This window comes from Marmota monax, unplaced genomic scaffold, assembly GCF_021218885.2.
Source record: "Marmota monax isolate L192 unplaced genomic scaffold, Marmota_monax_Labrador192_F-V1.1 WCK01_AAM20220418_F8-fsc00586, whole genome shotgun sequence".
Classification (NCBI taxonomy): Eukaryota; Metazoa; Chordata; class Mammalia; order Rodentia; family Sciuridae; genus Marmota; species Marmota monax.
Window position 1 is genome coordinate 65174 of NW_026695027.1, and position 18134 is coordinate 83307.

General features: G+C 38.3%; 1 gene segment (V, D, J or C); it reads right to left on the reverse strand.

Moving 5' to 3' along the window:
* Positions 1 to 12253: 12253 nt before the first annotated feature.
* On the reverse strand, positions 12254 to 13332 carry LOC124081432 (T cell receptor alpha variable 7-like). The segment is given in 2 exon segments: positions 12254 to 13010; positions 13188 to 13332. Coding segments are annotated over 2 exon segments (456 nt in total).
* Positions 13333 to 18134: the final 4802 nt, after the last annotated feature.

Here is an 18134-nt window from a genome sequence, read left to right on the forward strand (position 1 = left end):
CTGACCAGCAATGTAGGAGTGTGCCTTTTTCCCTGCCAACACTTTTAAATTAAAAGCATTTCTGTATATCAGTGACAAATCCTCTGAAATGTAAATGAGGAAAACTACCCTATTTAAAATAGCCTCAAAAAATAAAATAAAATACTTGGTAATCAACTTAACCCAAAAAGTGAAAGACCTCTACAACAAAATCTACAGAATGCTAAAGAAAGAAATTAAAGAAGACCTTGGAAGATGGAAAGATTGCCCTTGTTCTTGGATAGGCAGAATTAATATTGTCAAAATGACCATACTTACAAAAGCATTATACAGATTTAATGCAATTCCAATCAAAATTCCTATGACTTTCTTCATAGCAATAAAAAAAAGCAGTCATAAAATTCATCTGGAAAAATAAGACACCCAGAATACCTAAAGAAATCCTTAGCAAGAAGAGTGAAGTAGCTGGCATCACTACACCAGACCTTAAATTATACTACAGAGCAATAGTAATAAAAACAACATGGTATTTGGCACCAAAACAGATCAGTAGACCAATGGTACAGGTTAGTATGGACTAACCCACATAATTACAGTTATCGTATTTTAGACAAAGATGCCAAAAAACATACATTGGAGAATAGATAGCCTCTTCAACAAATGATGCTGGAAATCATATGCAACAAAATGAAATTAAACCTCTATTTCTCACCATGTACAAAACTCAAAGTGGATCAAGGACATAGGAATTAAACCAGAGATCCTGCACCTAATAGAAGAAAAAGAAGGCCCAAATCTCCATTGTATTGAATTAGGCTCCTACTTCTTTAATAAGACTCTTATAGCACAAGAATTAAAATCAAGAATTAATAAATGGGATGGATTAAAAATAAAAAGCTTCTTTTCAGCAAAAGAAACAATCAGTGAGGTGAATAAAGAGCCTACAGGTTGGGAGAAAATTTTTACTACTTGCACATCAGATAGAGCACTAATCTCTAGGTATATAAAGAACTCAAAAATCTTAACACCAAAAAAACAAATAATTAATAAATAAATGGGCCAAGGAACTGAACAGACACTTCTCAGAAGGTGATTTACAATCAATCAACAAACATGAAAAAATGTTTAACATCTCTAGCAAATCAAAACTACTGTAGGATTTCATCTCACTCCAGTCAGAATGGCAGCTATTAAAACAAACAACAATAAATATTATATCTTGATCAAAAGATATTTCTGGTTTTTTTCTGCAGTTTGATTTGTACAGCAGCATTTTAGTTTTTCCTTTGGTATTTTCTGTAATTTTTAGAGGTCTCATAAACTGAAAGTAACTTGATAATCTGTCTATAATAAATAATGCTTGACTATGCATCCTATTACTATTCCCTCAAGTCCAGTGAAATTAATATTAAAGTTCACATCTGTGTTAACAATTGGTTAATTCAAACTTTCACATGAAAACATTATTCTTTATCAGGTAGCTATCATTACATTTAATTTCTGTTTCTAAGCCTGTGGATATTCAATATAAAATGCAGCCTCAATTTTCAAAATTAGAGTTTCTAAACTTTTCCAAGGAGTCTAAAAACTCTCCTAGATTATTTATTGCAATGTTCATTTTCATGCTTTCATTTTGTACAAATTTACTAAGAATGCTTATTGAAATACACTCTGGGGACCCCCAAAGCACCAGAAAGCCTCTGGCAGTCACCTTCCCTTGGAATGGGTGGAACAACTCTACCCTTGAACATGAACTTCCATGTGTTCCTGTTCTAAAGCCCCATTTATCTCCTCTGCCCATGCACATTCTCCATCCCCTTAATAGACTTTATTTACAAAACGTAATTTCAAGGACAAAATGATTAAAAATTGCAGGACAGCAATAACAGAACATTAAATTAAGCATCAGCCCCTTTCTGAGTAGAAGACCCTGTGAAACTTTACAGATCACATGCCCAGAAAGCTGGTTCTGCTTCCAGCATCACCAGAATTGCCCATATGTCTTTGTCTGAATCTCAGGGTCCCAATGTTTCCTAGTTGATCCCTTCCATTAACATAAAAGACAGAGAGGTGGAAATTAGATTCACATTGTAATTGATCCACATATGTGTTTGAACTTTGGGATTGGTTGTGACAAGTCTTGTCATGTGACTACAGCAGATAAAAGTTGCTTTGGGGGTAGTGCTGGAAGATTTCTTCTCCCTTGCCCAACCCTAAATGATGTCACAAAAACATGAGTAATAGATTCATTCAAAAGTGGAAAGAAGAGGCAGTCACCCCAGATGCTGCCTGCAGCAGATGCCACTGCAGAGTCCAGAGGTCTCTTCTCTGGGCACAGCCTCAGTTACCTCCAAGGTGAATTATGACACTACCACATTGGTTGCTGCCACTAAACCCAGAAGTCTCCTCTTAATCAACCACTGTCTGTACCGCTACCACCATTGCTGCTGCCTCTGATTCTGCTGCTGCCAGCCTGAGATCACCTGGAAGTCTTCTTTCTAGGTGCTGCTGCCACAGAAGAAACCACTGCCCTGGAAGCAACTGAAGCTGACACTGCTGCTGACCCCTGGAGATCACCTGGTGATGCTGCCCCCACAGCTGCAGTTGTAGCTGCCACTGCAGCTGCTGCTGACCCACTGCCTACTGCCAAAAACCACCACCACTACTGCTGCTACCACAGCCTAAAGGACTGTTTCAGGGAGACTTCAGATTTGGTTGCAAATGGCTGCTCCCATCTGGGGACACCAGTCAGGGCTTGGGGCCCAAGTGCTGGCAGGTTTATCACCATAAGAGCTTCTAACTGGGGACTGTAGCTGGGACCCACAGGTCCATTGTAGGAAAGTCTGTGGGTTTGGAGAAGCCTGAGGTCTTCCTGCTGAGAGTGCTGGTGGCCCTTGTCTTGCTGCTGTATCTTGGGATTGCTCCTTTGTATCCCTAGAGGTCTTTCTGCAAGTAGAAGCATCATTGAGGTCTTGGAATACAGTGTGGCCAACATTGAAGTATCTGAAGCCCAGATGGGTGGGATAGAGAATGGGTTTGTGAGGGCTGATCTAGGTTTGGTGATCCTCAGAGACATCAGAAACAGGGCTGACAATCTGTTGAACACTGACAGAGATAGTTTGACTTTCAGCAAGATTTATTTTATTTTATCTTATTTTTTGATTTGCTAATCTCTCTATCATATTTGGAATAGGATTTTTTTATGCATCAGTGTGTGGAGGACAATGATATATGAAAGGTGTTTTGCGTTTTTGTTGTATACTTATGTCTTTAATCTTTTTCCCTTTGTTCATATTCTTCCTCTTTTGTCTATTTTCTTGGATTTTCTTCCCAACTTTTCTCCAAACAACAGCCAATCTGTGTTGGCTCCTCTTTCACTCTTTCTGTGAATTTTTACTTCTAGCTTCTCTTTCTCTCCCATGAATGTTGGGTACTACACTACCTATGTTCTCTCATCCACAATTTGAAATTGTAAATCATTTTAACAAATATTCTATTTGAACTGTAGATAGTTATTGAACTCATCATTTTGGTTTAAAGAGAGAAAGCAGTAGATGCCTTAGTGAGAGGTTTCCGATTTAAGGCTATATATTGTGTACACTGGGTGCTGTTGATATTGGTCTCACAGTAAAGGTGAAGCACTAGAGACATTTAGGGATGCTATAGGCCTACAGGGTAGAATTTCTGCTGCCTTAGATCCATAATTTTAGATGGAAAAACACACTAACAATATAAAAAAACAAGGGAATAAAACACCTGAAACAAACCAAGATGCTTAAACAACAGAAACCACTGGTAACTCAGTAGAAGAAATGTCCAAGAAGGAGTTCAGATTGTAGATAGTTAAATTGATATGTGGAGTAAAGGATAGTATAAAGAGTGAAATCAAAGAAAAAATACAGAAGGTGAAAGACCACTTCAATAAAGAGTTAGAGATCATGAAAAATAACCAAGCAGAAATCCTTGAAGAGAAGGAATCAGTAAACCAAATTACAAATTCAATAGAAAGAATCACCAACAGACTAGGTTACTTGGAAGACAGAACCTCAAACAATGAACACAAAATATATAATCTTGAAAGTAGAGGTGAACATGCAGGGAAAATGGTAAGAAACCATGAAAAGAGTATCCAAGAATTATGAGATAACATGAAAAGACCAAATTTAAGAGTTATCAGAATAGATGAAGGAGGAGAGATACAAACCAAAGGAATGCACAATCTTTTTAATGATATAACAGCAGAAAATTTCCCAAACCTAAAGAATAGAATGGAAAATCAAATACAAGAGGTTCACAGGACACCAAATATACAAAATTACAGCCGACACACACCAAGACACATTATAATGAGAATGTCTGACACAGAGAATAAAGATAAAATTTTAAAAGCTCTGAGAGAAAAAAAATCAAATTATGTATAGGGGGAAACGAATTCAGATCTCAACTGATTTCTCAAAACAGACCCTCAAAGTTAGGAGGTCTTGGAGTAATATATTTCAAGTTCTGAAAGAAAACAGATGCCAACCAAGAATTTTATATCCAGCAAAATTAAGTTTCAGATTTGAAGATGAAATTAAAAAATTCTATGATAAACAAACATTAAAAGAATTCACAACTAGAAAGCCTACACTAGAGAACATTCTCAACAAAAGATTCCATGAAAATAAAGTGGAAAAAAAAAGTGAAAACCAGCAAATGGGGGATCTACTCCAAGAGGACATTCAAACAAATGAGAGACTAAGATAAATCAAAAGCCAGAAATAAATCAAAATGACAGGGAATACAAATCATATCTCAATAATAATCTTGAATGTCAATAGCCTTAATGCCATCAATCAAAAGACACAGACTGACAGATTGAATTATCAAGCAAGACCCAACAATATGCTGTCTTCAAGAGACTCACCTCATGGTCAAAGACATCCACAGGCTGAAGGTGAAAGTATAGGAATAAACTTGTCAGTCACATGGATCATATAAACAAGCAGGGGTTTCCATTCTCATCTCTGATAAAGTAGACTTGAAACCAAAGTTAATCAGAAGAAACAAAGAAGGATATTTCATACTTCTTAAGGGAAGTGTATATAAGCAGGACATAACAATATACATATTTATGCCCCAAACAATGGAGCATCTATATACATCAAACAAACCCTTCTCAATTTCAAGAGTCAAATACACCACAATACAATAATACTAGGTGACTTTAACACACCTCTCTCACTACTGAACAGATCTTCCAAACCAAAACTAAATTTAAAAATAAAATAGGACTAAATAATACAATCAATAATGTAAACTTAACAAATATATATATATATATAATATTTCATTTTTCAACAAGCAAATATATTTTCTTCTCAGCAGCACATGGCTCCTTTAAAATAGATCATATATTATGCCACAGGGCAACTCTTAGTAAATATAAAATTTATATATATATATATATATATATATATATATATATATATATATATACACATACACACACATATATACACACACACACACATACAGAGATAATACCCTGTATTCTATCAGACCACAATGGAATGACATTAGAAAGCAATGATAAAATTAAAAATAGAAGATACTCTAACAAATGGAGACTAAAGAATACACAATTGAATGATTAATTGATAGTAGAAAAAATCAAGGATAAAAATTAAAAAATTCTTAAATCTAAATGAGAACACTGATACAACATATCAAATCTGTGAGACATTATGAAGGCAGTACTAAGAAGAAAGTTTACTGCATTGAGCCAACTCATAATAAGACTAAAAAGTTAACAAATAAATGTCCAAACACTACATCTCAAAGCCCTAGAAAAAGGAGAACAAAAGCAGTAAAAAACAAGAAATAATTTAAATCACTGAAATCAAAACAAAGAAACAATTGAAAAAACTGAAAAAAAAAAAGTTGGCTCTTTGAAAAAAATAAATAAAATAGATAAAACCCTGGTCATTCTAACAAAGAGAAAAAGAGAGAAAACTTAAATTACTAAAATACAAGATGAAGAATGAACTATCTCAATGGACATGTGTGAAATTCAGAAGATAATCAGAAACCATTTGGAAAATATATACTCTAATAAAATAAAAATTATTGAAGACATTGACAAATTTCTAGAGACATATGACCTACCCAAACTGAATGAGGAGGTCATACATGATTTCAACAGATCAATTTCAAGTAATAAAAAATAGAAAATGCCATCAAATCATATTAACAAAGAAAAGCCCAGAACCAGATGAATTCTAGCTGAGTTCTAAAAGACTTTCAAAGAAGAATTAACAGCAATACTTCTCAAAATATTCCATGAAATTGAAAGGAAGGAAATGCTTCCAAATTCATGCTATGAGGCTAATATCACCCTGATACAAAAACCAGACAAAGACACATCAAGGAAAGAAAACTTCAGACCAATATCTTTGATGAAGATAGATGCAAAAATTCTCAATAAAACTCTGTCAAATCACCTACAAAACATATTAAAAAGATAGTGCACCTTGATGAAGTGTGGTTCATCCCAGGAATGCAGGGTTGGTTCAACATATGGAAATCAATAAATATAATTCATCATATTATAGACTTAAAAACAAAAATTATAAGATCATCTCAATATATGCAGAAAAAGCATTTGACAAAATACAGCACACGTTTATGTTCAAAACACTAGAAAAACTAGGGATAGTAGGAATATACCTCAAAATTGTAAAAGATATATATGGTAAAACCAATGCCAGCACCATTCCAAATGGAAAAAAAATTGAAAGCATTCCCACTAAAAACTGGAACAAGACAAGGATGTCCTCTTTCACCACTTCTATTCAACATCATCCTTGAAACTCTAGCCAGAGCAATTAGACAAGAGAAAGAAATTAAAAAATACAAATAGATAAAGAAGAACTCAAACTATTACTATTAGCTGATGACATGATTTTATATTTAGAAGATCCAAAAAATTCTACCAGATAACTCCAAGAACTAATAAATAAATTCAATAAGTTAGCAGGATATAAAATCAACACCCATAAATCAAATGCATTCTTATACATCAGCAATGAATCCACTGAAAGAGAAATTAGGAAAACTACCCCATTCACAATAGCCTCAAACAAAATTAAAATATCTGGGAATCAATCTAACAAAAGAGATGAAAGACCTCTACACTGAAAACTACAGGATTCTAAAGAAAGAAATTGAAGAAAACCTCAGTAGATGGAAAGATCTCCCATGCTCCTGGATAGGTAGAATTAATATTGTCAAAATGGCCATACTACCAAAAGTGTTATACAGATGTAATATGATTCATATTAAAATCCCAATGACATTCTTCATAGAAATAGAAAAAAAAACTGTCATGGAAATTTATTTGTAAAAATAAGACACACACACACACACACAAAAAAAAAGACACAGAATAGTTAAAGCAATCCTTAGCAAGAAAAATGAAGCTGGAGGGATCATAATACCAGATCATAAATTATTCTATAGAGTTATAGTAACAAAAACTGCATGATATTGGCACAAAAATAGGCTTGTAGACCAATGGTGTAGAATAGAGGACACAAAAACAAACCCACATAAATATGGTCATCTCATACTAGACAAGGGTGCCAAAAACATTCACTGGAGAAAAGATAGCATATTTAGCAAACGGTGTAGGAAAACTGGAAATTCATATATAGCAAAATGAAATTAAACCTCTATCTCTCACCCTGCACAAAAATCAAAGACTTAGGCACTAGAACTGAGATCCTACACCTAATTGAAGAATAAATAGGCCCAAATCTTAACCATGTCTGCCTAGGATCTGACTTCCCTAATGAGATTTCTAAAAAAAAAAAAAAAAAAAAAAGACTTCTAAAGTTTAAGAAGTAAAATCAAGAATCAATAAATGGGATGGATTCAAATTAAAAAGCTTCTTTTCAACAAAAGAAATAATTAATAATATGAGGAGAGAGCCTACAGACTGGGAGAAAATCTTTACTGCACACACCTCTGATAAAGCATTAATCTCTAGGATATATGAAGAACTCAAAAAACTTAACACCAAAAAAACAAATAACCCAACCAATAAATGGGGTAAGGAACTGAACAGACACTTCACAGAAGAAGAAATACAATTAGCAACAAATGTATGAAAAAGTGTTTAACATCTCTAGCAATTAGAGAAAAGCAAATCAGAACTACTCGGATTTCATCTCACTTCTGTCAGAATAGCAATCATCAAGAATATAGGCAACAACAAATGTTGGTGAGGATATGATAAAAAATGTACACTCACACATTGCTGGTGGGACTGCAAATTGGTACAACCACGATGGAAAGCAGTATGGAGATTCCTCAGAAAACTGAAATGGAGCCACCATTTGACCAAGATATTCCACTCCTTGCTTATACCCAAAGACTTAAAGTAAGCATACTACAGTAATGCAGCCATGTCAATGTTTATAGCAGCTCAATTCACTATAGCTAGACTATGGGAGCAACCTAGGTGTCCCTCAATAGATAAATGGATAAAGAAAATGTGGTGTATATACTCAATGGAATATTACTCAGCTTTAAAGAACAGTGAAATTATGGCATTTGCCAGTAAATGGCTGGAGTTGGAGAATATCATGCTAAGCAAAATAATCCAATTCCACAAAACCAAAGGTCAAATGTTTTCTCTAATATGCAGATGCTAATTCACAATAAGGTGGGGGGCACTAGGGAAGAATAGCATTATTTAGATTAGGTGGAGGGAAGTGGTGGGAGGGAAGGGGAGGGGATGTGGAGATAGCAGAGATAGTAGAATAAAACAGACATTACTTTATGTATATATGTGATTACATGATCAATGTGATTCTGCAACATGTACACTCAGAAAAATGAGAAATTATATCCCATCTTTGTATGATATATCAAAGTACATTAATGCACTCCACTGTCATGTATAACTAATTAAAACAAATAAAAAATTTAAAAAGTAAGTAGCAGAAGAGCAGTGGATTTTCATATGACAAAAGGAAAATTTTAAGGAGCTTTTCCTTAGAGGGTGCTACTTAGAAATAATTAAAAGTATATTTTCATCAGTGATGTACATGAACTCATTGTAAAATATTCTCAATAAATATGATCTACGTTTTTTGAGTCTCCTACATTGGCCAGCTCAGAGCACAAGCTCTGCAATCAGATATCTGAGTGGGAATCCCACCCCAGCTTTGCAAATAAGTAAACATGGAACTCTGGCAAATCACCTCTGCTCTTTCCTGGTTTGAGTACAAAGTAAAGAAGTATTCTCAGTACTATGGTCATATATGTAACAACCTACCTAGTGTTAGTGCCTAACACTCCAAGACAGGAAGGAATTTTAAATTATAATTGTTATGGGTTCCAGGAGTGAAAACGCTGAATACCAACATGAAGTATAAATAAATGTACATAGAGACATAGAGAAAGAAACGGGCACATTTTTTCCCTTGGAAATTGAACAATCTGCTATTCGCTGGAACACACTGAGACATCTCTTCAATTTTCCTAACACTAAAGTCTTTTTCATCACAGTAATTTAGATGTCATTTACAAGCTCTTCCAGGGATCTGTTTTAATAGTACTTTGTGCACTGACATCCTTATCAGTTGCCCCAGTGGTTTGTTATTAGAAATTTTTCCTGAAAAGGGTTTCTGTGATGAAAAGGATCCAACCCAAGTGGGATGACAGTGCTGAGAATTCTCCCATTACCAGAGGTGAAAGTGCTATGACATGACTCAGGACACCCATAACTGTTCAAACGATGCTGTGTGAGTCCTCCCTGAGGTACAGATGGTGGCTGCAGGTGCAGCTGCAGTTTGGTGACAGGCTGCAGGTCCCCTGGGAGCACTGTGCCTCCCTGCACAGAGGTAGGTGCCTGAGTCTTCCAGCTGGGAGGTGGAGATGTGCAGGGTGCTGTAGCGCTCCTGAAAATTCATTGTTGCCTTTAACCTTCCCTCCTGCTTTGTCCCTGAAGTCAGATAAAACAGACTGATGAAGCCGACCCCAGGATTCTGTTGGAACCACTGCACTCTGTCCATGGTGGTGGAAAAATTGCACCTCAGAGTAGGGCTGGTTCCCTCCTGGAGCCTCAGGGCTGAAGGACTCTGCTCCACCTGCTGCCCTCTCACCCCTGCTTGGAAAGAGAAAAGCAAACTCAGCTGGTGTCACTGGGGAATCCATGACCAGTTCACAACCCTGCAGAATATCCCAGGAAACGCCCTGAGGATGGAGCACAGGGAGGGGGCTTGGTGCCAGCTCTCCCTGCCCTCCCTCACACTGCCAGCCCTACAACACCCCCAGCCCCATCTGGGAGGAACCCGACTCACAGCAAAGCTGCAGCCACAGAAGCCCCAGCAGAGCCCCCAGTCCCCTCTGCATGGCTGCTGGCCTGGCTGCTAGGGTCTTCTCCCTGCTCCGCAGGTGTCAGGTCTTGGGCCAGACAAGCTTGTTCTTCCAGGCAACAGGTAACACCTGACTCCCTGAGCACCAGTCACATCTGAGCTCTGTCCTGCCCCTAACAGGGAGCTCCACCCCCAGTGGCCCAGGGAGACAGCAGTGGTGGCTCCAAAAATTGTGTGAGGACAGTGTAGGGGTAGAGGGCCATGTTTTCAATGAATGAAGATGAAAGTGTGTTTTTTTTCTTATAAAATCTGATATAGGAGAAGTTTATGGAAAGGTATGTGAGAAATGAGTATGATACCCCAGTAAAGAGCTAGGTCATAACTGGGTGAAAGAGAGCCTTTAAGAATCACAGGAAGAGTGAGCCCATTGCTCAAGTTACACATCTTGACAAAGATTTTCAGAAATGAATTATGTTAGGTTGGTTTGAAGTGATTAAGGAACAAAGCACCAAGCAACCTATGCCTGCCAAAGAACCACCAATCAGGTGCTGACAGAACTACCTGTCAATCAGAGGGGTCTCCTGACCAATCCTGGATCTTAGCCAGCACCTCAAACAAACCCCAATAGGACAAGGGACTCTAAAAACAAAACAAAACAAACAACAACAACAAAAAACATTTTCTGTCCCACACCCTCCCTTCCTGCCCTAACCTCAATAAGAATTCCAGTCTCGTCCAGGCCCAACTGCTTCTCCTCAGACCCACCCTGTTGATCTGAGGGTCTCTCTTGGGAGCACAATCTCAATAAAGCCTCCTTCAGCAGCTTTTAAATTTGCCTCCTTTTAGTCGCCACTGCCTGACCTTACAAACTATATGAAAATTCTGATAAAGGTAACTATTTAATTGTATGAATTGTGTATTAAGAAATAAATATAATTTCTTAAAGTCAAAAGGTTGTGATGTCAATAGAAAACATTTCCAACAAGAGTTTTGTTAATTAAAATAAATATAAGTTGTAAATATGATGTCCACCCTGCTTTATTCTCTATCTCTCCCCTTTTACTGTCCACTCCTTTCCCTACACTCTACAGGTCCTCACAGCAGACTCTGGTCAGATTAAATAATGTAATTTCCTTTTTCTTCTTCTATTTTTGTTCTGTTTGTCCTTTTAAGAATACCTACAATCTGTAGTCCTTGCTCCCATAAACTATTCTTATTTAAAATAATGTGTGAATACTTTTAATATTATTCATCAATTCCAATGGTATTTTATTTGATCTCTACAATTTTATTATTAGATAAAGGGTCAGGTGCTATTATATTTTGTTTTCCTAAGTCAGCTAATAACTCTTCAACTTCCAGGTTGATTGGATATCAAAATCCACCTGGCAGGTCCTCCTCACCCTGCCAGTCATGTCTAACACATGGGAACCAGTTTTGCCACTGTCCTAAGGGACTACAGCCTTCCCAAGCACTTGCCCATGGAGTGGAGCATCAGACAACTAGCTCCCATCTTTAACCATGCTTTCTTGGGAAGAATGAGTGATGAAGAAGACACAGAACTTTGGCTGAATTTTCTCAAAGACCCCTATTCATAAGCAGACTCAGCTTTCACTCTATGCAGCACAAACCTTTAGGAAACATGAGCCCCACAAACATTTGTGTTATGCTCAGTATTGATTTGTCCAGATACTTATAAAGAGTGCTGGCACATTTTAGGAGCTGATAGATACTAGTTCAATAAATGAGTGAATAGACATTACCGCTACAGCATTTTTCACAAACCATTCCTACCAGTCTATCATTCCTACCATTCTGAGCTTCTTGGGAGCAGGAAGAAGAGTATGTAACATTTATCAGGTCTTTGATAAGTTTATTAATAAACAGTTAATGATTGGGTTTATTCCAATGATAGAACATTTTACATACTGAAAGCCACAATGCTTGCCTTTTGGTATACATAACCTATCCAGATTTGTGCTCCTATCTACAGTTCTTTTGTCAGATTTCTAGAAGTGGAAGTGCAGTCCTAAGTTTTTCTGTTCCCACCAGACCCAAAAGAAGACATGCTCTCCATATCCAAAGAATGACCAGGGGCTCTGATGGATCTGGTAGGAGAGAAGGAACACTGGGATTGATGTATTCAGAAGAGGCCCCAGGAGAACGTGAAGGGTGGCCAGATGAAAAATGTGGCTCAAATGAGCATCAGCACTTGTCTCCTGACCTCCCTGGCTGCTGGGGTCTTCTCCCTGCTCTGCAGGTGTCAGCCTTTAACTCCATACAAGGACCTAGGCTCGAGCCCTGCTGCAGAGGGTTCTGTCAAGCTGCGCCTGCTCAGCTGTAGATTTGGGTGCAGGTCGCAGGTGCCTGGGTTGCACTGTGTGACTACAGCACAGAAATAGGTGGCTGAGTCTCCATGCCGCACGGCTGTGATGTTCAAGCTGCTTCCATCCTTCAACAACGTGGCTTGGAGTCTTCCCTTCTGCTTCACATCCCCAGCTGAATACATGGAGAAGAGGTGTCTGAGACCTATCCCTGCATCCTCTCTGTACCACTGCAGACCGTTAAAACCACTGACTGAATAAGTGCAGCTCATAGAGGTGCCGTCTCCTTCCCAGGGTCTCAAGGAAGGAGGACTCTGCTCCACCTGGTTTCCTCCTTTCACCCCTGTTTGAAAGACAACAACACACACAATGTGTAACTGTGGTTCAGACCTTTCATAACTTTGTGCCTAAATCTCCCCCCACCAAAATGTCAAATAAGTTCAAATTACACCCTTATCTGTCCCCTAAGTTTCAATGAATGTCCCCTGGAGCTCCCAGCTCTAAGAATCCCCCAACTCACAGCCAAGATGAAGCCAAAATATAACTAGCACAGATCCCTGCATCTTCTCCATCCTGATACTTTGTCTTGATACCCGAAATGCTGCCTAAAATTATGTAGTCAAAAGTCTTTCTTTCTTCGTCCTTTTGATGCAGTAAACCAGAGGGCTTTTCTGATTATGTGTCAACCAGTCAGAGATGAGCTTCTCTTATGTAAACCTATTTTCTAACCATAAGGAAAGGCCTAGTCAAAAGAGGGAAAGAGAGCTACTGTCACCTGGTGGCCACAGACAGAATCATCAGAGAAATGTTACCACAGTGGGTGTGCACCTCTTGTGCAGGTACAGCAGGGTAATTACTGCTCCTATATGGTAGGTAGTTTTTAACATTATAGGCCCCTGTAATGTGGTCATCAAACTATTTTATTTCCTTTCATTTATCTATGCATTGAGGTCTGAAGTGTGTCAGAGCAAAACTATCACCAGTGATAATAGAGCATGTGGGCAAAAGGGGGGAGAAAAATTAGATTGGAGTTCTCTTCAAAAAGCAACAACAATCTTAACTGATAAAATCAAGGATGGATGAAAAGAAAAAAAGAGGCTGAAACACATCACACACACATACACACACACACACACAAAAAAAAAGAAAACTGGAAGGCCAACAGAACCATATCAAAGAGCAGAACATTGACAATGATTTTAGGAAATCTACTTTTGTAAGTAACATGCAGCTTCAGTAGACTCAACACGGAGGGGCTGAGGATCAATAGAAATTGTAGAGGGAAATAAGGGAAAATAATAATAAATTTTAGTAACTGAATCAAGACTGCAGCGTGAAAAAGAAATGTCTTCCTGATCATGAGTAAAACTTCAGGACTTGAGGCTTCATTATTATGTTTTTAAGCAACAGCAGTTGATGGCATCACATGAATTTAAGAATTAATTAAAAAAATAATTTGCTTCATATGCTTTGCCTCACTATTATCTTAATTTAAACTAAATTGTGAGTTGTATTTATATTTTTAATCATACTATAGTACACTACTATTGACCAAAGAAAATCCAACTGATTTTATCAATGCTATTTCAGATGACATTATAAGAATGCTCTAACAGGATAATTAAAAATAAAACTAGAAGCCCTCTTGAACTCATGCAAACTCAACATTGTACCCCTGGAGGTCATAACTGTCCAACACACCACACACACACACACACACACACACACACACACAGAAAAAGTCTAGTAGAAGTTTGTCACTTACAGCTTTTCTATCTTATTTCTTCTGGAGAGTGAAAAGGCAAGCATATATAGCTGTGTGTATATTCATGGTACAAATCCAATGTAGGCTAAGAATATTAATCCTTTCACATCTAATTTGTCCACTAGGAATTGAATGTTTCCATTTGCCTACAACTCATTTAATCTGTGTATAACTGTAAAGTAGCTACATTTTATTTAGCTTAATAACATTATGTCCTTTTGATAGGGTGATGATAAAGCAAGAATTAGGCAGTCAGGCAGGAAGTATAGACAGGTAAATCAGTCAGGTCAGATCAAGGAGACCAATTTGAGTGAGTCAGGGAAGTTAGAGACTGCCTCCTGAGAGATTAAAATTCCTTAGAGGCCTTCCTCCACCCTTATCAAGATAACCTGCCTTGGTTCCAACCTGTTGCTAAGGTAACATGTCCCAAGAATTGTCCTTCCCTAAATGGAGTTGTAAAAGTTGTTCATTAATGTGTCCATCCAGCCCATCCCCCATCTGTCTGCTTCTCACCTTTTGACCATCCTACTGGAGCATCCCCTGAGCCTAGTTATGTATGCAGAAAGGAGAGAGATAAGGGGAAGAGAGCAGGAGAACAAAGGAAGCCTAGGAGATATATATATATATATATATATATATATATATATATATATATATATATATATATATATATGACAAAACACCCTAGCTTCTTGGGATACCAGGATACCAGCAATGGCTTACTTCTCCCTCCTTGGAGAAGTCTATGTTACCCCTTTTTAAATAAACCCTGCTTTATATGCTTGCCTCTGCATGCTTCTCTATTGTTATACTTCAACATGGGAGGGAGCAGAACTTGTCACCTCTAACTGGTGGTATTAATGATGAGAATTAATCAGGGCCAAGTTTCACTTCCCCAGATATGGAGATTGAACACCTGAGAAACCAGAAGCAAGTGTAGAAAGCAAGTTTTATTTAAACAATAGAACAGACATAAACTTCTGTGCAGAGAAGAGGGCCCAGAACTGGGTGTCCCAAGAAGTGAGGGTATCCTGCCCCTTTTATACATTATAGAATTCCTTTGCATTTCCTCCTTCTTCCCTTATCTTGCATCTCTCCTCTCCCCATGCTGTAGGTGACCAAAAGGTGGCCCAAAAGGTGAAGGTGGAGTAATATCAGGGCTGGAAAGAAGCTGTCTAGGGTTATGGGCAAGAAGGGACCAACCCAGGAGACATTAATTAGCAATTCTTACAACTCCCTGCAGGGAGGAACAATTCCTGTGGTAGTTAGCAAAAGTTTAGAGAAGGAGGGGGAAGGGCTTTATCTCAGCATTTGATTTCCTTTGCTTTCCAACTAGCTCCCATTCTCCTGATCAAACCCAATTATTTATTATCTAAACTGTCTCTTTGCCCTCTGGCCTAACTTTTTTAAATGCCTCCCAAAAGGCAGTTTTTCAGACATAGCCTTTAGATAGTCTTTCTCCAGAAAATGATAAAAAGGGTGAAACCAAAGTTAGTGCAGGCTGGAAGAAAACCAGTAGCATAGATGGATGTCCCCTCTTCCAGGGGAATAGTTAAGTCTGAGGCAGCCAGAATATCTACTTTGAATGGAAGATGAATGTGTTGCTCTATGAATGATGTATGACCAAATTGCACCATGAGATCAGAGAAAGGTTACTAGGCAGAAATAGTGGTAAAATATTGGGGTTAAGCATCAAATAGACAGAAGTCACATCTAACTTTTGTGCTGGCTATGTCTGTGAGCCTGAATAGGAATATCTTATATAATGTCAATAAGAATCAAGTTCATCACAATAAGAAGTTGAGAAACTGATGTGACTCCATTTTTGAGAAACCAGCCTCTACCTCAGAGCAAAGCCTGTCCAAGGAAGGGGGCGTGACCCTTGTCCTTGGAAAAATCCACAGAGCAATCCTAGGCACATACCCACCCTGCTGTGTTGTTTATCTACAAATAACAGGAGAGATCTGCAAGGGGCCAGGTGTCCCTGACTCAGTCAGGCTAGGTGAGGACTCATAGCAACCCCCTAGCAACCACTAATCAACATGAGACAGGGAAATACCTGGGATGCCAGATGACCCTCCCAGTAGTTTATGGTGGTTGGTAACATGTTGGGAAACCATGTAGTTCAGCATGTACACCCCTTGTGGCCTAAACCAATCAGTTCAAAGGAATCCCCCTCTTGTACTAACCAAATGCCCCTACCCAACTTGTTCCCGCCAGTGAATGTGCTAATCAATGTTAAGAGTTGTTGTTTGATTTTCCCACAGTGTGTGATGATTTGCTAAGAGATGCTATGATGTATGTGAAGCCCCTGCCTTCCCCAAAGAGTGTATAAAACTGCTGCAAACCTTGAGCTCGGAGCCTCTCAGTATCACCAGTTGGCTGTGTGCGTGCAGAGGACAGAGCTAGGTCGCAATAAACACCTCTTTGCTGCTTACATTGATCTTGGTCTCTGGTGGTCTTTTGGGGGGTCCTAAACTCGAGCATAACAAAGTAAACTACCTCAAATATTGTTATGCAGATTGAGTTCTTAAAAACTTTAGTACAAATTTGAGCCCTGTGCTTGACATATAGTTATAACTGAAAGCTTGATCCTTGTCCCCATGTTAATCCAATAAAGAAGACATGGTTTGTGAGAAAAAGGAAAAAGAACATTTATTGCTTTGCTAGAAAAGGAGAAAGCACAGGGGACTCCTATTCCAAAGGCTGTGATTCTCCCACACAGAAAGGACAGGGGGATGTAAGGGTTATATTCCAGGTGAGCTCTAGTTGGAGGTTCCAGGGTGCCCTGATGGTGGGCTAGGATTTACTTATTAATTTAAGAGATGTTCACTTCCCATATCCTCAGCAGGCATCTCCTTCCTGTACTGGGTGTGCTCAACTAGGGGAAGAAAAATGCCGCAGTCCAGCTGGGCACAAATAATGGGGAGGTGACAAGCGACTTGAAGGTTGAAATGGGAACTGCTTTATTGCGGGGAAAATCAGTGGGAACTGAGCAGGAACTCAAGGTAGCAGGCACCCAAGGTAGCAGGAGCCGCTTTATTGCGGAGCAGCAGAGATATATATATATATATATATATATATATATATACCTAACTGATTACACACAACTTGACTCAATTAGCATCATCCAGTTACAGCAATCAGCCAATAAGGAATCTCCACCATCTTAATGGCTCCTGTTGCCTCACAAACCACTCCTCCTGGCAAACTGCCAGGCGCCATCTTGACTTGATTTGAGATCCCCAACAGAAAAAGATAACACTGTCTCCCTAATCTTGTTAGGGAGGGAGAAGGGGGGAGGGAGAGAGAAATGTTCTTAAAAAAAATAAGCCTCAAAGCAATGAAGGCTACAATCAGATGATGAAGGAATCATTGTTACATTTTCCCACTGTCAATTCCTACTTTCCATTTCTATGGAAAATTGGGCCTGGACATCTCAAAGCTACTTCCTTCTGAGAATGGGCAATGAAGGGGGGTTTTATAATGGAAGGTTTTTACCTGTTGTTACCATTTTTTCTTTAGGTATTTGGTTGAATAGTTGAAAAAGGAGAAGGAGCAATAAAATTAAACAGAAAGATACATATACAGAAGCAATAATAAATAGGATAGTCAGAATGAGGTGGAGGAGGCCTAATGAAATAGATTTAATCCCTATTGGTATTGTTAATCCCCAATGCCAAGAAAATACCACCGACTCCA